General features: G+C 41.8%; 1 protein-coding gene and 1 long non-coding RNA gene across 8 annotated transcripts; one reads left to right on the top strand and one right to left on the bottom strand.

Annotated features, from left to right (window-relative positions):
• Window positions 1-256: 256 nt before the first annotated feature.
• LOC116977553 lies at window positions 257-17539 on the top strand. Its single transcript, XR_004413244.1, has 3 exons — window positions 257-267; window positions 13447-13451; window positions 17489-17539. It is a non-coding gene; the product is annotated as an uncharacterized LOC116977553 (long non-coding RNA).
• Window positions 2357-25178, bottom strand: LOC116977552 (NADH-cytochrome b5 reductase-like). 7 transcript variants are annotated; one of them, XR_004413243.1, is made up of 8 exons: window positions 25038-25178; window positions 14894-15106; window positions 12233-12390; window positions 11467-11554; window positions 10638-10742; window positions 9939-10142; window positions 6279-6580; window positions 2357-2592 (listed from the first exon to the last, which is right to left on the bottom strand). XR_004413243.1 is itself a non-coding variant. In XM_033028076.1 (8 exons), exons 2-8 carry the CDS (start codon window positions 20211-20213, stop codon window positions 6377-6379), a joined length of 1038 nt encoding a protein of 345 aa, XP_032883967.1. In that variant the 5' UTR covers window positions 20214-20903; window positions 24952-25175; the 3' UTR covers window positions 3220-6376. The 7 variants fall into 7 exon arrangements, 6 of the variants coding, with proteins under 6 accessions (XP_032883967.1, XP_032883965.1, XP_032883966.1 ...); XM_033028076.1 differs by lacking the exon at window positions 2357-2592 and adding an exon at window positions 20148-20903 and having other exon boundaries at window positions 3220-6580; window positions 24952-25175; XM_033028074.1 differs by lacking the exon at window positions 2357-2592 and having other exon boundaries at window positions 3220-6580.
• Window positions 25179-25216: the final 38 nt, after the last annotated feature.

The raw sequence follows: 25216 nt of genomic DNA, 5'->3' as shown, positions 1-25216 counted from the left end.
CTTTCCTGGTTAGATCATTATTTATTTTTTTGTTTACTTTTGGGGAATCTGGGCATTGCTGGCAAGGCTAACATTTATTGTGTAGGAAGGAACTGCAGATGACTGAAGATAGACACAAAATGTTGGAGTAACTCTGCGGGACAGGCAGCATCTCTGGAGAGAAAGGATAGGTGACGTTTCGGGTCAAGACCCTTCTTACCTCCTCCAACCTCATCTACAGCATTCAGTGTTCCCGATGTGGGCTCCAGCACACATGTGAAACCAAACGTAGACTCAGCAACCATTTTGCTGAACACTTATGCTCAGTCCGCCGAGGACTACGGAATCTCCCAGTTTCCAGCCATTTCAACTCCCCTTCCCATACCGACCTTCTCTATTGTCAGAGTGAGGCCAAATGCAAATTGGAGGAACAGCACCTCATATTTCACTTGGGTAGCTGACAACCCAGCTGTATGAACGTTGAATTCTCTAATTTTAAGTTACTTCGACTAACACTCCCCTACGTTCCCCCTTAGCCACATTCCTCCACCCAGGTCATTTAACCAGTTCCACAGTTCATTCCATTGTATCCTTTTGAGATCACATCTTCCCCTAACCAAAAATGGACCTACCAGGGCACCACCCTGCCTGAGGGCATCTGTTGCCAGCCCCGATAGGTCCTGGTCTTTTCTCGCCTCCAGCTCTTCACCCCCACTCCCTACTTTCAGTCTGAAGAAGGGCCCGGACCCAAAACGTCACCCATCCTTTTTCTCCAGAGATGCTGCCTGACCCATTGTTACCAGCATGTTATGTCTATTTTTGCATATTCGGCAATTACTACCTTCGATTTTGCAATGAAACCAAAGGACACGGATGAAGCAATTGGAGATGATTGGAACTGGATAATTTCCTTGAGGAATTCCTGTACAATGCAGGCTAATCGATGGGAGTCAGATCATCTGCAATTAATGTCCTTACCACCTTCTCCCAGCAGGGGCAGCACGGTGGTGCAGTGGTAGAGTTGCTGCCTTACAGCACTAGAGACCCAGGTTCGATCCTGACTAACTAAGGGTGGTGTTAAACGCAATATGTACGTTCTTCCTGTGACTACATGGGTTTGCACCGGGTTTTCCAGTTCCTCACACACTCCAGAGCTGTACAGGTTTGTATGTTAATTGGCTTTGGAAAATTGTAAATTGTCCATAGTGTGTAGGATACTGAAAGTGGGATCCCTGGTTGGCATGGAATCGGTGGGCTGAAGGGCCACACTGTATCTCTAAACTAAACTAAGCAACCAATACCAGCAATTGAATTATTCAGTCTCTCTTGGCCTCCACCCTAAAATAGTCAGTCCCTTTGGTGCCTCTGCTTTGCAACTTAAACCGTGCTGGTCTTTAAACATTCGTAGTTATGATGCAAGGTTATCATCCTGAGACGCTGTGTTTCTCTCTCCGCAGATACAGCTGTCCTGCTGAGTATTTCCAGCATTTTCTGGTTTTCGTTTGAATTTCAAGAACCCACTGTCTTTTGTTTTTCAGACCCATGAAAATCAATGGCACACAGCCAGCAATGATCAAGAATCCTCAATTGATTGCAGGATTATGTAACAGAGTCTAACATTTAATCGACAGGCCACTTCCAGATCAGTTGCAGAGCTGCAATAATTGTGTCACGGTTATTAATCCTCCCAATGCTAACTGACCAAGCGCCAAGGACATGGAGCTGATGCTCACATTGATGGTTGTTGTGAAATGGCCACGGTTTGTGGGAAATCGGTGTATAAAAGTAAAATTGTATCAATCCTAACTTTTTTTAATTTCAAAGCTTTAAACTATCATCAGGGTTCAGGTATTTATTTATTATATTTTCAAAATTTAGATATTTTATGAAATTGCATATTAGCATCACATGGTATTTGCAGGAGTACAATGTAACACGAGAAGTGAGAATTTATGATAACAGACCTGGCAAGTGCCATCATGGCTGTTTGGTTTAGTTTTGAAATACTGCATGGAAACAGGCCCTTTGGACCACCGACTCCACGCTGACCATTAATCTCCCATTCAACTAGCTCTATGTGATCCCACTTTGTCGTCTACTCTTCACACATTAAGGGGAATTTAATGGAGGCCAATTAATGAACAAACCCACATGTCTTTTGGATGTGAAGGAAACCAGAGCACCTGGAGGAAACCCATGCAGTCACAGGGAGAATGTATAAACTCAACACAAACTGGAAACCAGGGGTGAGAATCGGATCTGGGTCTCTGTGTTGTGAGGCAGCAGCTCTACCAGCTGCACCTCTGTGCCACTCTGCCAAACTACTTTGGGATTTTTGCAGATGCTTATCTCAATGCAAAGATCATAAAAGTGTCGGTGACTCAGGGACCATCCACTGGCTGCACGGTTTGCAAATTTCTCTACTGTGATCAAGGGAAATAGATTGAACAAGAGTAAATTTCACATAATTACTAGGTGACGTTATAAGTTGGGATCTTTCTTCTGGCTGAAGAAGGGTCCCAACTCGAAATGTCGCCTATTCCCCTCCACAGGTGCTGCTTAGCCCAGAGTTCTTCCAGTAGTTAGTGTTTTGCTGAAGATCTTCCAAAAATTCTGTTAGTACAATAACATCTGATGGATGAGGTTCTCCTGATAACTCAGAAGAACTTTGTTCAATAGAAGCAATCAAGATTTCTAGTTTATCCCCAGATTTATCTCCAATGCTGAATTAGATGTATCTATTGAGCACTGTGTTTAAAAACTTGTTGTGCTGCTGCCTGTAGGAACTTCATTGTTCCATTTCAGCACACATGACAATTAGAAAATAGAAAATAGGTGCAGGAGGAGGCCATTCGGCCCTTCGAGTTCAATTAAACACTAGACTCTTAAATTAGGCATGCTAAAATTAGCCCCAAAATGCCAGAGTAACTCAGCGGGTCAGGCAGCATCTCTGGAGAAAAGGAGTAGATGACGTCACTTTCTTACACATGCTAAAATTAGCTGCAGGTATTTCATACTAAGGAAGAAAAACTCACAAGCATGTTCCAGCGTTTGCTTGTTATTACATGACTATTTTCCTGGCAATAGCATGCAAAAATAATTAATTGTGAATATTGACTGTACCATGGATTTAACATTTCATACTTCAAATTGGGATATCGCTGTACCTCATGGAATTAGTGAAAAACAAAATTCACCACTTAGCTTGCATTCTAAAAATAATGTTGAAAATAAAGAGCCTTGTGGATAAATTATTTTATTTAAAATATCTCTTCTGATCCATCCTTCCATCCAAAACAAGTTGTAAATCAGCATTTGATTCAGTGCATAAATTATTCATCAATAACGTGGTGCAGGAAACCATCATCCTATTTGTTCAGCTTTGCTGTTAATCTACAATAAACTAATGATTTTGAGTCAATTTATTTTTCTTAAATTAATTCACATAAATCCTTTGTCTAGCTAGTTACCCGCACCACAAAACTCCAAACTCAGTTTGAAAACTAAAAAGAATAAAAGTAATATTTATAAGTAGTATTTACAAGTGTGACTGTCACACAGATGGTGGACAAATAAAATCCTATTCTTCAGCAATGACACCTTCATCCTGAAGCCCCATTCCAGATTGCAGGAGTATGTGCTGAGGGACTCACTAAAGCTTGGTGCAGCCAACACTAAGGTTCTACGGGGGAGAACCACAGTCTAGGATCCTTCTGCTGCTGGACATTGTGGGTCAGAGTCTGTTGAAGATTCTGCTCAAACACAGGGAAGGGATACCAACTTAGGGGGCCACAAGTGGCAAGGGTGTTTTGTTTGAAGATAGACGTGGAGACTACTGTGACGCTATAGAATGTATAAACACAGAAGTCTAAATCTGCTGACAAGTCAAAAACAGGTTTGGGAGCAGGCTGCAATGAGGATCTTTGAACTCTGCCACAGGATAGAGGTAGGCTGAGTGAATGAGCAAAAACTTTGGAAATAGAGTTTATTGTAGGAAAGCATAAGGTTACGCACTTTGGTAGGAAGAATCAAAATGAAGAGAGACTGCCAATGAGTGGGGTCCAAAAGAATCAAGGTGTTCTTGTATATGCAACACCAAACATTTTCTACACAGGTGCAACAAATAATTAAGTTAAATCATGCATTGACCTTTGTTACTAGACTGTTGGAGTTGACAAATAGTTAAGTATTTTTACATTTGTTCAAGGTATTGCTAAGGTTGCACTTGCAGTACATTGTACATTATGGCTTCCTAATTTGAGGAGTTATATACTAGTCTTAGAGGTCATCCAGAAGATATTCACTGGGCTAACTCCTGGGATGAGAATGTTGTCCTATCATGTTAAATCAGACCTATATTCCTTTGGAAGAACAGGGACTGGTCTTATTGAAACACAGGTTTCTCAGCAGACATGACAAAGTAGATGTTTCCACTCGTGGCAGTCTCAAACTATAGGACAGAGAAGAAAACATCAGGGTGATTTAAAATGAGGTGCATAGAAATGTCTTCTCTCTGGCCTTTTGTTTGAGATTCTGCCATGAGTGGAAACATCTCAACTTCTGAGTGATTTAAACTGAATGGAAAAGGAATCTCTTCTCACAGGGGCTGGTGAATTTCTGAAATTCTCTATCTATGTTTTGGAGGCTGGAACACTGGAGATATTTAGAGAGGGGGATAATTTTTGAAAGCTTGTGGAATTGAGGGGAATTGGCAGAGAAGACATGGGCAAATCAGCCATGGTCATCTTGAAAAGAATGGTCACTCCTGCTCTTACTTTCTTCAATAGAATTGCGATTGAGAATTTGAGAGGAATGTGTAAGGTTTACAAATTATTTCAGTGAAGCATTACATGCAGCATTAGATAAACGCTGAATGCTCAAGTAGAACCCATGCACTTTAAAAGCTGCCAGGTTATACAGATGTGTGATTAACTGACATTTGTGGGACTACATCCTTGCATAAATATGCCTTCATGAGAGGACAACAGAAAAGAATAGTAGTTTGTGGATTCAAATTCAAGTGTTCACTCATAGAACAGAAACGTACAGCATTAGAACAACCCCTTCTGCCCACAATGTCTGTGCCCAACATTTTGCAAAGATAAACTAATCTCATCTGCTTGGATATGATCTATATCCATCCATTCTTTGCATATCTGTGTGCCCATCTGAAAACCCACTGAAACGTCACTATGTACCTGCCTCCATTATTGCCCATGGTAGTGTGTTCCTGGCATCCACCATCCTCTCTGTTCAAACAAAAACTTGCCCAGCAAATCATCTTTAAACTTTGCCCCTTTTACCCTAAAGTTATGCCCTCTAGTCTTTGACTTTTCCATCCTGGGAAAAAGGTTCTGACAGTCTATCCCATTTATGCCTCTCACAATTTTAAATGCTACACTCAGGTCTCCTCTCAACTTCCAGTATTCTAGCGAAAATAATCCAAGTCCAACCTCTTCTTGTAGGTAATACCCTCTAATTCAGGCAGCATTGTGATAAATTTCTTCTGCATCCTTTTGGGTCTTGCCATAAACATCCCCTTATCCAACTACTTGCTCGGATGAAACTCCATTTACCATTTCTTCGTCCATTTCTGAAAATCCTGCTATATACTTTGCTAGTCTTCCTCAGTCTCCACAACGCCAACAATCTTGGTGTTTTCTGCAAACTTACTAACTAACTAACACAGCTACCTTTACGTCCAAGTCATTTATATACATTATAAACAGAGATCCCGGCACAGATCCCTGCAGAACTGCACTGGTCAAAAACCTCCAGCCAGAACAAATGCCCTTCACCACAACTCTGTCTTCTATGAATAAACCAGTTCGGAATCCATATGACCAAGTCATCGTGAATCCCATGCATCTTAATTTTTTGGAACAACCTACCATGGGAGAGTTTATCAAATGCCTTACTAAAATCCAGATAGATGACATCCGCCACCCTACCCTCATTGATCACCTTCATCATCTTCTCAATAAATTAGATCACATTAGTAAGACATGACCTATCATGTACAAAGTCATGCTGACTGTTCCTAATTAGCCCATTCCATTCCAAATTGGAGTAAATCCTATCCTGAAAAATCCTCTCCAACAGCCTCCCTCCCACTATCATGAGGCTCAGCTGCATGCGGCAGTATAGCAGTTCTGTTGGAATGAATTATAGACTATAGCATAACCTTCACAATCCCGTCATTCATGATTCTTGTGGATAATGTCATCTAGAAACATTGAAGTCCTACATTCTTGTTATTCAGTCATTTGAACCCATTAGTTCTAGATTCTAACACTTACAAATGTTTCAGTCTTTGGAGTGGAGTCTTCCAAAAATATCAGAAGCTTTTCTTCTTGTTGCAGCAGTGATTCTACAGTAACAAGATTCCTGTGGTCTACTAAAACACAAAGTAATCGTCTTCTGGAAGGCCTAACTGGTTGAGATAGTTAAGGACATCTTTATTGAATGTTATGGATCCACAAACCATAATGAATGGTTTCCTTCTGCATGAGTTAACAAAGTTCTTCACCATATCGCAATTGATACGTCCAAGGTAAGTTTTTTCTCGGTAACTCCACAAAAGGTGTATCAGGTCTTGCTCCTAAAATAATATTTTATGTTACATATTTTTTGCTAAATGCAAATGAAGTTTGTGTTGATAACTGAAATGTCTTGCATGTTCTTGTTATAGAGGCAAATAAACGGTAATAACGTATGAACAATGTGCGAGTGTTGGGGGATTCAAAGTGATTGGCGTAATGACAAAGGCTAGAAGTGAATAGGAAATAAAAAGGTATCCAATAAGGAAAGACGAAGAGTAAAATGTTAAGCCGGAGGGAAGGGTAAAAGAGAATGGGGGTGGGAGATAAAAGGGAAATGTGGGATGCAGGGATGAGAGAAGAGTGACAGAAGATAAGTGACAATGAAGGGGGGGAGCAGCAGGATGGCCGGGTGGTGGGAGAAAAGTGTGCGCCCCGGGATGTGAGGAGGGGGAGAAGGAGGGGAGGGGGAGAAGGAGGGGAGGGGGAGAAGGAGGGGAGGGGGAGAAGGAGGGGAGGGGGAGAAGGAGGGGAGGGGGTGAAGGAGGGGAGGGGGAGAAAGAGGGGAGGGGGAGGGGTACTGATTAAAATTGCAGAATTCAACGTTCATACCATTGGGTTGTAAGCTAGCCAAGCGGAATACAAGATGCTATTTTTCCAGTTAGCATGTGGTCTCATTTTGGCAATAGAGGAAACCAAGGGCAGTAAAGTTGGAATGGGAATAGGAAGGGGAATTTAGATGGTTATCAACAAGGCCTTGGGGGACTGAGCGCAGGTGTTCGGTGAAATGCTCTCCTAGTCTATGCTTAGTCTCACTGATGTGAAGGAGGTTACATTGAGAGGGATGTTGGGACAGATGGTACATTCCCTGTGATTGCAAAGGAAGGTACCTAGGGAGGCAGCAGGTTGGATGGGTAGAGATGAGCTAACCAAGGATTTGAGGAGGGAGTGGGCTTTAAGGAAAGTCGAAAGAGGCGAGGACGGAAAGATGTAGGTAGTGGTGGGATCACGTTGAAGGTGGGAGAAATGTCAGAGAATTTTGTGTTGGATGTGGAGGCTGGTGAGGTGAAAGGCGAGGACCAGTGAAACTATTCTTGTTCCGTCTGAGGAGAGGGGGAGCAAGAACATAAATGTGGGACACCGTGGAAACACAGGTGAAGGGTCCATATACAAGAGGAATGGGGCAAACCACATTTACTGAAGAAAGAGGACATCACAAATTTTCTAGAGTGGAAAGCCTCATCTTAGAAGCAGATGTGGTGGAGAAATTGAGAGTAAGGGATGGCATCCTTTCACAAAGCAGGGTGGAAGATGATGTAGCCATGGTAGATGTAGTCAGTGGGTTTGTAGATGCCAGTAAGCAAGTAAGGTTGTACAGTATATTGTTTCATCTACATTAACCATCTGTTCAGGAGCTAAAGAGGTAAACATTATATCTTTTTGTATGTTGACCTTCATGAAACAGGCACTCATTGCCCCATTGAAAGTGCTATGTTAGTTGAGTCAAAAATGTTTTCACATCCTTAAATGTACAAGAATTAGACATAGTTCCTTTCTGCTCTCTTACTTCTTTTCTTTTCTTTTTTCGATACTTACATTTCTCTTCAGTGCTTGTAGTAGTTATGGGGAATAAAGTAGTGGTCACAGGGAATAAAGAAATGGCAGATGAATTGAATATTGTTTTTGTGTCAGTCTTCACAGCAGACGACACGGACAACGTGCCAGAAATTCAAAAGTGTCAGGGGGGCAGAAATTGGTGGGTTTACCATTACCAAGGAGAAGATGTTTGCGAAGCTGAAAGGTCTGAAGGTGGATAAGTCACCTGGACAAAATGGACTACACCCCAGGGTTCTGAAAGAGGTAGCATTAGAGATAGTAGAGACATTAGTAGTGATCTTTCAGGAATCATTAGAGTCAGGAGTTGTCCCAGAGGACTGGATAATTGCAAAAGGTAGTCCACTGTTCAAGAAGGGGAAATTATAGGCCGGTTAATCTGACTTCAGTGGTTGGTAAGATTTTGGAGTCTATTATCATGGATGAGGTTTCCGAGCACATGATAAAATAGGCTGAAGTCAGCATGATTTTGTCAAGGAGGGAAGTTTGCACGACAAATCTGTTGGAATTCTTTGAGGAAGTAAATAGCTGGATAGACAAAGGAGAGTAGCTGGATGTTGTTTACCTAGATTGTTAGAAGTTGATACAGTGCTACATGCGAGGCAGCTAAACAAAATGAGAGCCCGTGGTGTTAGAGGGAAGATACTAGGATAGACAGACAGTTGTCTAATTGGCAGAAGGCAAAGAGTGGGAACAAAGTTGGCTTTTTTTGGTTGGTTGTCAGATACTCTTCACATTGTATATCAATGATTTGGATGATGGCTTTGTGGACAAATTTGCAGATGATATGAAGATAGGTGGAGGGGCAGGTAATGTACAGGAGGCAGAGTCTGCAAAAGGACTTGGACAGGTTAGGAGAGTTGTTAAAGAAGTGGCAGGCAGAATACAGCGTAGCAAAGTGCGCGGTTATGCACTTTGGTAGTAGGAATAAAAGCGTAGACTATTTTCTAAATGGGGAGAAGATTCAGAAATCAGAATGGCAAAGGGATTTGGGAGTGCTGATGCAGGATTCGCAAAAGGTTAACTTGCAAGTTGAATTGGTAGTACAGCAGACAAATGCAATGTTAGCTTTCATTTCAAAAGGAAATGGAATATAAAAGCAAGGATATAAAGCTGAGACTTTCAAAGGCACTGGTCAGACCACATTTGGGAGTATCGTGAGCAGTTTTAGGCCCCATATCTGAGGAAGGATGTACTGGCGTTGGAGAGGGTCCAGAGGAAGTTTACGAGAATGATCCCAGGGACGATTGGGTTAATGTACTTGCTGGAGTCTAGAGAGATGTTACAACTTACCGAATAGTGCTCATTACAACTTACCGAATAGTGAAAGGCCTGGATAGAGTGGAAAGGAGATGAGAAGGAATCTCTTTAATCAGAGCATGGTGAATCTGTGAAATTCACTGCCATAGACGGCTGTGGAGGCCAAGTCTTTGAGTATTTTAAAAGCGGAGATTGATCAGTTCTTGATCAGTAAGGGTGTCAAAGGTTACGGGAAGAAGGCAGGAGAATGCGGTTGAATGGGAAAGATAGATCAGCCTTATTGAACGGCAGAGTAGACTCCATGGACTGAATAGCCTGATTCTGCTCCTATGACATGAAATTATGCTTGTATTGCTCACTTTCTCTCATTTCTTTTCACATTTCTCGTAATCCTTGTTTATTTTTGTTTCCGTTTCCCTCTCCTTTAGTACGCAAGTCACTCTACTTCATCCTTTGATTTTCTGTTTCACTTTCCTGCCGTTTCTTTCACCAGTCAGTTTAACACACTGTCAATGTACCAATCTTTGTACCAATGTGTGATCTTACCTGGCTCAGAACAAACAACGTTTTTACATTCCAGTAAGCAGCTAGTTCCTGGAGTCGAGGTTTCATGTAGATATCTTGAAATGTCCTGAAGCAGCCAACCAGGGTAATAAAAGTTTCATCCTCCTCATTTGCCACAATATATTGGATCAGTGACACCATTGGAGCTATACCAGTTCCCGAGGCAAATAACAGCAGCTGTTCATACTAACAGATACCAACAAAGCAAATGGTGTTAACACATTGCAAACTTTGATCTTTATTTCAATAACCTCTAGCGGGTTGGTGCAGCTGCACTTTACCCTTTTTTGAATGTACGGATTTGAAAAAGCACTTCTACAGAACATGTTAATAGTTGTATTTTGTACTTAATACATTTTTAATTGAAAAAAATATTTTATTACTGAAACCCTCACTAAATTAAGAATCTCGCCCAGATTTTTTAGTTACTTCTTTAGGAGAAAAAGGACACAAAAAAATCTTGTGTAGGAAGGAACTGGCAATGCTGGTTTACACCAAAGATAGACACAATATGCTGGAGTAACTTAGCGGGTCAGACAGCATCTCTGTAGAGAAGGAATGGGTGGCGTTTCGGGTCGAGACCCTTCTTAAATCTTCATGAGGACTGGTTCTTCCCCAAGATAATTAATCACGATAAACATTAGATTTATTTCTATCCAATTTCCAAGTTGAGTAACTTACTTGATTTGGTTTGTATGGACAGTTGCCAAAGGGGCCCCTCCAGCAAACAGTATTTCCCTCCTTCCAGGTTTTCACAAACCGAGACATTAATCCATCTTCATAGATCTATTCGAGACAAAAATGAAATGAAATTGTTCCACATATCTTTTGTTTTTTGTTCTGCTTTGACAAAAATATGGTGTTCAATTTACCTATGTGTCCCTCTTGATTTTCAGCCACCCCTCAGCCTCTTGCACACCATAGAAAGACGTCCCAGCCTATTTATCCTTTCACTATAACTCATGGCCACAAGTCCTGGTAACCTCCTTATGAATCTCTATTGCACCATATCCTACGCAATGATATCCTACTTGCACTTGGGTGACCAGAACTGCGCAATGTTCCATGTGTGGTCTCACCACCAACTTGCACTGCATATCATGACGCCTCAACCTTTGTACTCAGTTACCTTCCCAAAGATGGAAAGTGAGACAACACCCCCTTCACCACCCTGTCCACCTGAATCGCTACTTTCAGCGATCCATGTACTCCTGCATCTCTCTGTTTGATAACATTCTCCAAGGCTCCACCATTTACTGTGCAGGACCTGGTCAACCTTGCTGAAGTCCATATAAGCAATGTCCTCATCAGTTCTATTGGTGACTTCTTCAAAAAAAAAATCTGATTCATGAGACACAATTTCCCCCACAGAAAACCCACATCATGAATTACTTTGGAGTACTATCCTATATTATACATTAAACATGTTACATACTGAAATAGGGCAATTGTATTGTGTGGTCTCTGTCAAAAGTGTGATAACGACAACAATACAGTAGTGGCATATTACCTTTATCAGAACTTCAAAATAACCTTCTGCATCCACAGGACTCACTGGAGTATATGCTCTCTGAACCTCCATATCATTTACAATACCCCTGCAAGTTAAACAGAGAGCTTAGTGTCGGCTAAATTACGATGCATGCCATTAAATAATCTCACTCATTCTATAAACTCCCCAGTCGTACACTTAGTCACCTGCCATTTTCTTGCTATTGTATCTCAGTATACTCTGACGGACTCCCCCCCCCCCACCTCTTATTTCTGTTTGATTCCATTTTCATTACTTCTACTATAACAGTGCTGACAGTGAACACTTAGTGATCAGCAGCACTCTTGCTTGAAGAGTCCTATGACATTCTCAAAACTTTGCAAATCAATTAATGTGGACCAATTTAGCTGCAAACTCCTACTGCTTTGAACACTTTAGCTTATAGTTTCATTCTTTTAAAAAAAATGTAAACCAGAATATGCAGCAATATATGAGAGAACAAATGTATGATATTTTTTGGTTTAATTAAATCTGCTAGTGACCTTAGACAAAGAGGATGACAAATAGTCTGCATTTGAAAAGAACATCAATTAATTGTTTAGTGAGACACCCTTAAGAATTTAATTTCAACAATATAACATTATATTTCAAAATAGCAGCTCTGGTTACAGCTGCCTTGTACTTCCCTCAATTGGTAACTCTTTTGTACGAAGTAGTTTTCAGTTCACAGAGCTGATGTGAATAACTAACATCTTGGATATTTATAAACTCACTGATCTTTTACCTTGCCACAATGTGCTGTCCTACAGTCAATCCGAGACGGCAACCACTAGGCAGCTGGAATCTGTAGAGATAAGCGTCAGCTGCCTGCTGTTCAACACACACTATCTCAAAAGCACTCCATTTCTCAGGTACAATTAACTGCGAGTCATTCTGGTTTGACTGAAACAAGATAGGAAATAGGATAGTTGCTAATTAATAGTACTAATGTCATTTCATTTCTATTCATTTGAGCAACTCTATGCCAACACAAGGACAATTGATAGACACAAAATGCTTGAGTAACTCAGCAAGACAGGCAGCATCTCTGGAGAGAAGGAATAGGTGACTTTTCAGGTCAAGACCATTCTTCAGACTACGACTCCAAGTCGATTGACTCCATCCTATCCCCCTGTGTTATAGCAAGTAATTTGAGACTAAATATAAGCTGTAAGCTAGCCCAGGAACCAATTTAATATCTTCTTATATTTTTAACTTAATTCAGCCTTATCACCTGGACCAATCCCTCCCCGACCTATGTCCAACACCTCACAGGCCCATCTCTTCAATAACTTCCGTTTTCCAGGACCTCATTCCCTCATCTTTAATATGGACGTTCATCGCTCTACTCCATCCCCCACCAGGAAGGCCTTAAAGTCCTTCTTCCTCGGCTGCAGAATCAGACAACTTCATCCGACATTTTCACCACCTCCAACGGGATCCCACCAATCTGCACCTGTTTCCGCAGAGACCATTCCCTCTGCAACTCTCTGGCTAACTCATCCCTTCCCACCCAAACCACCCCCTCCCCAGGTACTTTTCCCTGCAACCACAGGAGATGCAACATGTGTCCCTATTCTTCCTCCCTCGACTCCATCCAGGAACCTCTTTCATGTGATGCAGACGATCATCTACTGTGTCTGTTGTTCCAGGTCTGGACTATATTGGCGAGACCAAGCACAGACTGGGCGATCGTTTCACTGAGCACCTTTGCTCAGTCTACCCAGGCCTATGCGGTCTCCCTGTTGCTAAACACTTTAACTCCCCTTCCCATTCAGATCTTTCTGGCCTGGGCCTCCTCCACTATCAGAGTGAGGCCAAACACAAATTGGAGGAACAGCATCTCGTATTTTGCCTGGGCAGGTTACAACCCAAAGGTGAATATTTCTCTAACTTCGTAAACTTTGGTTTCCCTCTCTCTCCGTCCCGCCTCCACCCCCACCCCAGTTCCCTGACTAGTTCCTGTCCTCCTGATTAATTTTACTGTTTGTAAGGGTCGTTGCCACCTTCCCCTCAGCCAACAATAAACAAATCTAATTTCCCTGATCATCATTTGCTTTGATCTGTCCTTTTCACACCTTACAAGCTCTGTGTACCCTTTCGTAACTCTAGTTTCTTTTTCCCCTGGCTCTCAGTCTGAAGAAGGGTATCGACCCAAAACGCCACCCATTCCTTCTCTCCAGAGATGCTGCCTGCCTCGATGAGACACTCCAGCATTTTGTGTCCATCTTTGGTATAAACCGCATCTGCTTCCTAAACAAGGCCAACTGAGATGTAAACGCCCACAACTTTCACTTGAATTGGCATCAAGACAGATTGCAGACTATGCAACAATACAATGTTTAGATTTCATGTTTTGGCATGCACAAATCATTCCTCTTCAAATTGTCTACTTTCCTTTACAGTTAATACATAGTTTTTGTTGAAAACTGCCATCTTTTATTGATATATGAGTTTTGAAGTCATCATAATATTTATTTATAAACAGATGACCCTGGAATTACAACTGACAGTTTCATCTCTGACCAATCATCCCCTTCATCTGTCCTCTGGTCCACGATTCACCTACTTTGGGTAAGAGACTCAGTGCATTGAAATGTGTATTTCTAATGCATTTTAGATTTCTCTAAAGTCTTACTTTTTAAAAAAGTAACGTTTCCACAAACAATACCCCTTTTATTAATGTCATGGTTTGATGATTCTAAATTCAAATCAAAATGAAATATATGTCAAAAGGAGAACGCATACTTTCAAAACACTCGGATCCCCCCCCCCCCCCCCCCGAGCAAAACATAATTTGTATGACTTTGCAAAATCAGGAAATGTTATGATTATTTCTTGTCCCTTTTCCAACTACAAACAAAACCAAAAATAGCACTTAACGTTAAAACACATTTAAAAGTTTTTATTTGTAAAATTTTCTATACCGTGGAAGGCACTGTCGTCGATCCGGGGTGGGAGGGGGGGAAAGAGATGGGGGATATATCCCCCTACTTTTTGAGGTGGGGGATGGCCTGTCTTATTATCCCCCAGATTTTGGAGGCCGAGCAATAACAAAAATAATAATCACCTGCTTCTATCTCTCATGTATCTTGAAAATACTTCAAACAAAAAACATTGAAATCATACCTACCATGTACTAAAACATGATTTGAATACATCAAATTTCAAAAATATCATGATCACGATCAAGCATCCCGGCTGAATTTCAGCTAACCCGGCCTGGGAATTTGGAGGCCAATGGAAGAATTTATCCTGTTGTCTTGCACGAGATGAGTTAATTCGATAATTTTCCGAGAGTTTCTGGTTTGTATCTTTAGGTACCATGACATGTGTGTTTACTCATTTGTTCTTTAGAAAGGAGAAACTTTATATTCCCCTTTTATCGCAAATATTTCTGACTTACCCCATAACTCTGAAAGGGTTTCCAATTTACATTTACCTCATTATTCTTGCTCAAAAGAGTTTTATCCCCATTTGCTTTTGCCCGCTTCCATTGCCTGAGTTCCCTCTCATAGATATCAAATACACAGGGCTTACAACCACTACCACAACACTGGCTGGGCAGAGGTTCACGTGGTTGAAGAGAAATCCATTCATCATCATTTTCAGCCATCACCTGCAAAATTAAACAGAAATTAATTGAAAATGGCAATGTTGAACATTTGCCCTCAACTCTATAGCACTAAAACCTTTTTCTACATTGTTAATCTGATTGATTTATATTTTGATTGATATTTTTAAACAGCAATGTTCTTGAGATGTAGTATTTTTCATGTTTAGTTTATAGCAAACGTCAATTTTTCATTGTCTGTCAAGTCTGAAGAAGGGTCCCAATCCAAAACGTCACCTGTCCATTTTCTCCAGAGATGTTGCCGGACTCACTGAGTAGCATTTTGTGTCTATCTTTGGTATAAAGCAACATCTGCAGTTCCATATATTTTTATCTAACTATTTTTCACTATTAAATATAGTTATGCAAGTGATCAAATAACAAAAGATAGAATTAGAAATGAGCCATTATTTGAGAATGTACATTTCCAAAAAATACAATTGTAGTTTTATTATTTTTTTCTTAAAACCAAACTTAAATGTTGATACAGACACAAATTATGTAAAATGTCTTTGTAAGATTTCAAATTACTAATATCATTCAAATGCCCAGAACAGAAAAAGATCCAAATCACCTCATCAATTTGATATTATAAAACTGCTCAATGTGCGATTTACAGTTTACATATTTTTCTAAGGGTGTTACTATGATTCTTTACTGGCCTCGTCCATTACTGTGTCTCAGTAGATTAACAAATCAAAATTTGAAAATTCTGGGAAAAAAAAAATCTCATTCACAGCATGAAACCTCTGGATTATTGTAAAAACCCATCTGGTTCACTAAAATTTTTCAGGGGCAAAAAGCTTTGTTCGTTCGCTCGTGTGTCAGACGATGTCGCTCGCTGTTGGCTTCTGTCGTCGTCCAACATGTTGACAAAAAGCTGATCTGACATATATATGACTCCAGGTCCACCAAAATGGTTGACTCTTCACTGCCTCGTCAGTTCAGCGGCAGTTAAGGATGGACAATAAATGGCAGCATTTCGAATGATGGATATACCTTGTTAATGAATTAAAGTATTAGATATAAATCCAAAACATTAAGGGCCTGTCTGACTTAGGCGATATTTGCGTCATTTACGCAACATCATTTACACGTCATGACGCGTCACGACGCTCAACTTATTTTGCAGAAAAATGCCTTTTCAACAATTGCAGCTGGATCACTGCTATCATCACTTAAACTTTTGGAGCACTTCTTGATACCAGCGTTTTAATTCCATATTTTAAAATATGAAATTTTAAAATGCAGAGGATGGGAAGAGATCAAAAATGAATCTCTGCGATAGAATGGAAGACAAGAGATTAAATGACAGCAGGGATAATGGTATAATGTGGATAGTGGCGGTAATTCAATAAATAAGAAAACATACAATACAATACAATACAATTTATTTGTCATTTGAACCCCATTGAGGTTCAAACGAAATGTTGTTTCTGCAGTCATACACACAAGAAAGAACCAAGACACAACACAATTTACACAAACATCCATCACAGCGCATCTCCTCCTCGCTGTGATGGAAGGCAAAGACTTATCTCTCCCCTGCACTTCCCATTCCCCTCCCGATGTCAGAGTCAAAGTCAAAGCCCCCGACGGTCGATGGCAATTGTCCCGCGGCCATTAACGCCGCACCGGGTGATGCAAGGCCACGCTCCGGGTCTTGTTGTTGGAGCCCCCGGCGGGCGCTAGCAAAGTCCCACAGCCATTCCAAGCCACGCCGGGCGATGATGTAAGGCCCCGCTCCAGGTACTCTTCAACCCCGCAACTCGGGCGGGTGAAGTCGCCGTTGCGGAAGCCCCGAAAAGCAGTCTCCCAGCAGGGACCCGCGGGCTCCCGGTGTCACTGTCCACCAGACCTGCGGTAAGCCTCCGAATCCCCGGGGTCGGGTCGCAGCAGCGCGCCACCACCGCTCCTCCCGCTCCGAACTAGGCCAGCTCCGCGATGGTGAGTACGTCCGCAGGCTCCGCGACTGGAGCCCCAGGTCGTTCCTGCTGGAGGCCGCTCCGCGGTGCTAGGCCCCAACGACAACGGAGACCCGACAGAGAAAAGGTCCGGTTCTCTGTGCAGGGGATAGATTTTTAAAGTTTCCCCCACCCCCTGCCCCCCGCCCCCCACACATATACCCACACACATACACAAAAAATAAAATAAAAACTACATTCAAACGAGACAAAAAACAACAAAACGACAGACGGACTGCAGAGGCCGACAGATGAGTTGTAGATGGGAAGTTAAAACTACAACCTGAAATTAGGTACATTAGAAAATAAAGCAAATTCTGGAAAACTTAAATGAAAATGCTTATTACAAAACAGGGAAGACTACGGGAACAGGCTCTTCCATCCACAATGCTGTACTGAACATCATGGCAAGACTGAATCTTAGCTGCCTACACACAATGCATATCCCTCCAATTTCTGCACAATCATGTGCCTCTTCAAAGGTTTCTTAAATGCCACTATTGTATATGCCTCAACCACGGTGGCACAGCGGTAGAGTTGCTGCCTTACAGCACTTGCAGCGCCAGAGACCCGGGTTCGATCCCGACTACCGGCGCTGTCTGTACGGAGTTTGTACGTTTTCCCCGTGACCCGTGTGGGTTTTCCACAAGATTACAAAGACATGCAGGTTTGTAGGTTAATTGGCTTGGTATAAATGTAAATTGTCTCGAGTGTGTTAGATGGTGTTAATGTGCGGGGATTGCTGGTCGGTGTGGACCTGGTGGGCCAAAGGGCCTGTTTCCAGGCTGTATCTCTAGACTAAACTAAAAATAAACCAGCAATGCAGCAAGTTCCAGGCACACTACACTTTGTATTAAAAAAAAAACTTGACACACACATCTCATTTAAATGTTGTCCCTCACATTTTAAAGCTATGCCTTCGAGCATTTTATTTACTATCCTGGAAAAAAATTGTCTATATTGTCTATGCCTCTCAATTTTATACTTCTATCAAGTCTCACCACAATCTCCGGCATTCAAGAGAAAACAATCCAATCTGTCCTTGTAGCTAATAACCCATAATGCAGACATCATTCTGGTAAACCTCCTCTGCACCTCCAAAGCCTCCTCAACCCTCTTACAATGGGGTGGCACAGTGGCGCAGCATTAGAGCTACTGACCTACAGAGCCAGAGACCCAAGTTCGAACCTGACAACAGTTGCTGTGTGTACAGAGATTGTATGTTCTCCCTGTGACCTATGGGGGGTTTTTTGATTCTCCGATTTCCTCCCACATTCCAAAGACGTACATGTTTGTAGGTTGGTTGGTAGGGATGTTACAAAATTTTGAGATGTTAAAAATCAAGCCTGTATTTTATCCCATCAGATAAAGCATAAAAAGAACTTTAATTTGATACCTAATTCACTTTCATATCTTCAGTATTAAAAGGTTATGGTCATTTTGATACTCGGAAATTAGCATCTTGTTCCCTATTGCTTTTCCATTAACTTAACACAAAAGCTGTGATTGAAGACAGTCAATTGACATTAAAGCCCATAACTTTCTTAAAAATTAAGAGAATTGAATGAAATTTTCAGTTATTATTGATTGAAGCATTCTGAAACAAATATGATACATCTTACTTGGATGACCTAAAATTAAAGTATATAATTGGCTAATTAAGTAGCTAATTACAAAATACTAATAAACACCCAGACTGCCTTGAAAATTCAAAAATGTGATATTCTCAAGATCAGAATTTTAATATTATTGTATTATATGCTGTAAGTGCATACCAGACAGGTAAAGAAATTATAATTACTAGCAAAAGACCAAGACTTCATGGAGAAGATCAGCTGCTAGCTGGTACATTGGCTTTTCATAATCAGTAGCATCATCATAATCCTCAGACTGCAAACAATAAGCAACTCTGTACACCTTGTTTTTCCTCAACTTTTCAATTTTGGCATTGTAAACTACAAGTTTTTGCTCTTCAAAACACGCTGACATGCTTTTCTGCCCACTACTTTCCCATTCAGACCAACTTTTTCCAAACGAGGTATACAAGTACAAGATGTGTCCATTTTTATGATCCCTCTTAGACTCGGGCATGACAGAGAAATTAACTTCAAGGTGAGCTCTAGCTATGCCAAGCTGGGCATTTGGATTGGCAATTTTGCATTTCTTCTTCGGAGGCATCTGAAAAATGTAAAGTAAAAACCCACCGAACAGCATTAAGTAGAAACAAGTTTTTATTTGCAGTTTTAGAAAAAAATGATTTTGTTCAACAAAATGCTTAACACATGTTAAACGTTAAAACAAATAGTAAATACCCAACAAAAAATTCATATTCATCAGTATCATCAACTCAATTAAATTAATCTAAATTAAATTACCAGATCTAAACACCTATCCCATTCTTAAGAAAAGGCTAAAAATACATTTTTAAATAGCCAAATTATCCAAATAACAAACTGATCCCATTCGCACAATAATTCACAATATAACATGATTTAAAAATCTCACTTTGTCATGAATTTCTATGCCAAATCGAAGGAATTGAATGTTTAATTCCCATAAATTTTACTCTGTTGGTTTATAACACTGCAGCAGGCAAGGGCCGCTTTACGCAGACATGTGTTCAAAATCCACAAACTTCCAGTCTCAAGATAATCAAAATCATTACTTTTTGCACAATCATGTCATAAGAACATCTAAATTATCTCTATTCTGTGTAATTGTCTAGCCATGGTCAATATTTTCATACTAAATATCTGACTAAAAACTATGTACTGGAAGTTTTTAGTCAGTTATTTAGTATGAAAATATTGATCATGGCTAGACAATAACACAAAATATTGATAATTTAGATGTTCTTATGACATGCTTATGCAAAAAATAATGAATTTGATTATTTTGAGAGTGGATGTTTGTGGATTATAACACAGAGATCGGATTGTGGCTGCCGCCATGATTTTTCTCACACTCACAGCCGGCAGGCAAGACACGGCCGATATCGGGACCTAAATAACATATTTCGCATCATCAGGTTAAAATGAAATTACACCAGATAAGCTGTCAAATAAACGTCCTACAGTACATACCTTTTGATTTGTCCTGAACTTGTGATCCGTGATTTTGAAGGTGTTGAGGTTGGGCCCGACTTTCATCCAGCGATTCAATAGTCAAGCAACGTTTAAAAAAAAACCGCGAACGGGATGACAGAACGAAATTTCCTCATAAGCTTGTCGTACGAGGAAATCCCTCCCTGATAACCAATAAAAACCTGCGTTTTGCTCACCCCCCTGGGGTACAGCTGGTCGGCACAGACTGGGTGGGCCGAAGGGCCTGTTTCCACGTTATATCTCAAAACTAAACGCTGCACACAATATTGCAAATGCAGCTTAAGCCGTCCTATAAAGCTGCATCATGACTTCCAGACTCTTGAATTCAATGCTTACCATGTCCCTTCTCTACCATTCTATCTACTTGTGTTGCCACTTTCATGTAGTTATAGGCTTGGACCCCATAATCTTTCTGTACATTAATGCTGTTAATTGTACATTTATTGTACATTTTCCCCTTGCATTCGACCTTCCAAAGTGCAACAATTTCACACCTGCTCAGATTAAACTGCCATTTCTCCATCTATTTCTGTAGCTGATCTATATCTGGCTGTATACTGCTCCTCACAAGCCTTCCTCACAGACTGCCTTCCTCACAGACTGCAATCCTCACAAACTGCAATCCGTGCAATCTTGGTGCCATCTGCAAACTTACCAACATTCCCATCTATGTTTTTCGTTCCATCATATAGAATATATATATCAAACAGCAGATTTCCGTGGGTCAGGTAGCACCTGTGGAAACAGAGGGACGATCAAAGTTTTGCGTTGAGGGAAAATGGGAGTTTGAAAAAAAATTCAAATATCAAGCAGGTGGTGTAAAATCAGTGGGTTGAGAAACAGCGTTAACATTTCATGCCAATAACCTGTCATAATAACTAGGGGAATCATGCATTAAAGTTGCAGAGTGGGGAAGAGATGGAGAAATCCCAATAAAATGTGGAGACTTAAATTGTCCATCATTGCACAAATGTTTTGCTGCCTTCGGAGAGAGAATAATAAACGTTTGTTGATCATTGTTTCTTTGTATGGGGTGCAGCTGGGAGATGAATGAAGGAAGTAGAAAGAATACAAAATACAATGCTGGAATTGTGATGTAGAATACAGTTACTGGAAGTCTGACATAAAAGAGAATGCTGGAAATACTCATGTTCTCAGAAATAAGACCAAGAGTGAAATACTCCACCATTCATCAAGATCTTGGCTGATCTTCTACCTCAGCACATTTTTCCAGCACTCTCTCTTTTGATTCCCATAATGCCTGGTAATCAATCGATCTCTGTTCTGAACAAACGTGACAGGGTCTCCAAAGCCATCTGGTGTGGAAAACGCTCAAGGTTTACCAGTCTGAGCAAAAAAAAATCTCATTTTAGTCCTGAATGGCCTACCTTTTATTCTCAAACTGTGCCCGTTCTAGACTCCTCAATCAGAAGAATAATCGTCTCTGCATCTAGCCCTCAAAAATGTTTAACATTTCAATTAGATCTTCACCCATTCTTCTAAACTCCAAAGAACGCAGTTCCAGTTTACTCAATCTCTTCTCCTACAACAAACCTGCCATCCCTGGAACAGTACAATAAACTTGTGCTGCAATCCCTCTGCAGCAAGTATTTTTTTTAAATTCAGAATATAAAAATCACATACAATACTCAAGGCCCAGTCTCACCAAGGCTCTACACGATTGCATAAGACTTCCTTACTCCTGTAATCAACCCCTGTTTTACCAAAACATAAAGTGCTGGAGTAACAGTGGGTCAGGCAGCATATCTGGAGGACATGTTTCAGGCCATGACGCCAGTTCAATGATTCAGCGGTACTTTATTGTTACATGTACCTAGAAAGTGAAATTCGTTGTTTTGCATACAATTCAGTCAAGTCATAAGCACAATTATAAACAAATATACAAGTACGATGATTGTAGTGTAAGAATAGTAAGTAGTGTAAGACGTGTGGCGTAATGAAGATTGTAGTGTAAGAAGTGTCTGACGAAGAGTATTCCAATTGAAACGTTAATGGTGCTTTCTCATGGTGCGACCTGAAGCAAGACTTAACAAGAGTTTAACATCGTGGGAACCTCTGCGATAGCAGTATGGCATTCGTGGACCACCGAGGACCTCCGTGGCGCTAATGGCAGGTAGTCGTGTAACTTTGTAAGGTCGGGAGAAAATTCAAACATTTTTGAATTTCTCCAAGAGTGACTTGAGCAGCGTTGCAACATTGTATGAACGCAGATGCCAGTGCGATATCCGTGCGATATCCGTAATGACTCTTGCGGGTACCGTGGGAACTAAACCCGGAAGCTTGACAGAAGGGACCTAAGGTGAGTAAAAAAGGTGGTCTCAATATCGCCAATGGACCATGTGTCCATCGAGGACGTCCCACCTAATTGTCATTGTTTGAGAATCTTTTTCACAGTAAAAAGACTTGCAGAGACGCCTCTCAGAAAAGCGCAAAGAAAGGGGTCAAAGAAAGTCAGAAAGTTTTTAGCCATGCAGGTAAATGAGGAGGAAACTCAGCAAGAGAGACAGGTAGAGAGGCAAGAGGAGATGCCAGAGATACCACTGCCTGTGGGCTCCTTGGAGCAGGGAGAGGGTGATCAAGGTGGATTTGAGATTGCCTCCCCAGTAGTGAGTATCTATAACAATATATTAGTTTATGTACAGGAGAACAATTTAATGTTATCCATGATTTAAAAACATACAATGCTACAGATGTAAAAGTGCTGTTTTTGCAGTTTCCTTTAATTTATCTTATAAAAGTCTGTCTGTTCCCTGCAAAAACAGCACTTTTACATCTGTAGCATTGTATGTTTTTAAATCATGGATAACATTAAATTGTTCTCCTGTCTCTCTTGCTGAGTTTCCTCCTCATTTACCTGCATGGCTAAAAACTTTCTGACTTTCTTTGAACCCTTTCTTTGCGCTTTTCTGAGAGGCATCTCTGCAAGTCTGTTTACTGTGAAAAAGATTCTCAAACAATGACAGTGGAGTAGTAGTGGAGTAGTGGAGTCACGATTTCCGACACTTCCCTACCATTCCTTGACCTCACCATCTCCATCGCAGGGGACAGACTCCTGACCGACATACATTATAAACCCACTGACTCACATGGCTATCTGGACTACACGTCTTCCCACCCTGCCCCCTGTAAAGACTCCATCCCCTACTCCCAATTCCTCCGCCTACGCCGCATCTGTTCCCAGGATGAGACATTTCATACCAGGGCATCGGAAATGTCCTCGTTCTTCAGGGAACGGGGATTCCCCTCCGCCACCATAGATGAGGCTCACACCAGGGTCTCATCCATACCCCGCAACACTGCTCTCTCTCCCCATCCCCGCACACGCAACAAGGGCAGAGTCCCTCTGGTCCTCACCTTTCACCCCACCAGCCGGCAAATACAACACATAATCCTCCGCCATTTCCACCACCTCCAACGTGACCCCACCACTCGCCACATCTTCCCATCTCCCCCCATGTCTGCCTTCCGCAAAGACCGCTCCCTCCGCAACTCCCTCGTCAATTCTTCCCTTCCCTCCCGCACCACCCCCTCCCCGGGCACTTTCCGTTGCAACCGCAAGAAATGCAACACCTGTCCCTTCACCTCCCCCCTCGACTCCATTCAAGGTCCCAAGCAGTCGTTCCAGGTGCGACAAAGGTTCACCTGTATCTCCTCCAACCTCATCTACTGCATCCGCTGCTCTAGATGTCAGCTAATTTACATCGGTGAGACCAAGCGTAGGTTGGGCGACCGTTTCGCCGAACACCTCCGCTCAGTCCGCCTTAACCTACATGACCTCCCGGTGGCTCAGCACTTCAACTCCCCCTCCCATTCCCAATCCGACCTCTCTGTCCTGGGTCTCCTCCATTGCCAGAGTGAGCAACAGCGGAAATTGGAGGAACAGCACCTCATATTCCGTCTGGGGTCCTTGCGCCCTTATGGCATCAACATTGAATTCCCCCAATTTGGCTGGCCTGTGCTGTCCCCTCCCCTTCCTTCACCCTCTAGCTGTCTCCTCCCACCCTCCCATCCGCCCGCCCTCGGGCTCCTCCTCCTCCCTTTTTCCTTCTTTCTTTCCCCACCCCCCATCAGTCTGAGGAAGGGTTTCGGCCCGAAACGTCGCCTATTTCCTTCGCTCCATAGATGCTGCTGCACCCGCTGAGTTCCTCCAGCAATTTTGTGTACCCTCAAACAATGACAATTGGGTGGGACGTCCTCGATGGACACATGGTCCATTGGCGATATTAAGACCACCTTTTTTACTCACCTTATGTCCCTTCTGTCAAGCTTCCGGGTTTAGTTCCCACGGCACCCGCAAGAGTCATTACGGATATCGCACAGATATCGCACTGGCATCTGCGTTCATACAATGTTGCAACGCTGCTCAAGTCACTCTTGGAGAAATTCAAAAATGTTTGAATTTTCTCCCGACCGTACAAAGTGACACGACTACCTGCCGTTAGCGCCACGGAGGTCCTCGGTGGTCCACGAATGCCGTACTGCTATCGCAGAGGTTCCCACGATGTTAAACTCTTGTTAAGTCTTGCTTCAGGTCGCACCGTGAGAAAGGCCTTTTACTCTTTCTCTCCACAAACTTTGCCCGACTAGTGTTTCCAACAATTTTCGTTTCTGTTTCACAAAGAATCGTTTAATGGCGGTGGAGAGCGAACATATATGAGACTTTACAAAGACAGGTTCACCCCCCTCAGATAATTGGAGTAGGTGCCCAATTCAGTGCGTAAATCGGTCTGACTATCGCAGAGTATTGTCAAGAGGCACTCACAACCTATGCTCACAACGAGATGCTGCGTTAGTCCAGCATGTTTTCGGTGTAAACCAGCATCTGCAGCTCCTTCCTACTACACTCACGTTCGCTGATTTTATCTGACAATGATACTGCTTGCAACAGTAAAACCGAGGTGGGTAAAGACGGTGTCCACAGATATCAACTGAATGCAGAATCAATCCACCACCCCCACACATTTAACCGGAATCTATCGCTTTAAACCCGTCCACTATAATTTTAGAGATGGATCACCAGTAGGAAT

Source organism: Amblyraja radiata, chromosome 10 (genome assembly GCF_010909765.2).
Source record: "Amblyraja radiata isolate CabotCenter1 chromosome 10, sAmbRad1.1.pri, whole genome shotgun sequence".
Classification (NCBI taxonomy): domain Eukaryota; kingdom Metazoa; phylum Chordata; class Chondrichthyes; order Rajiformes; family Rajidae; genus Amblyraja; species Amblyraja radiata.
Note: the sequence above shows the minus strand (reverse complement) of the source record. Positions and strands in the feature narration are given on the sequence as shown.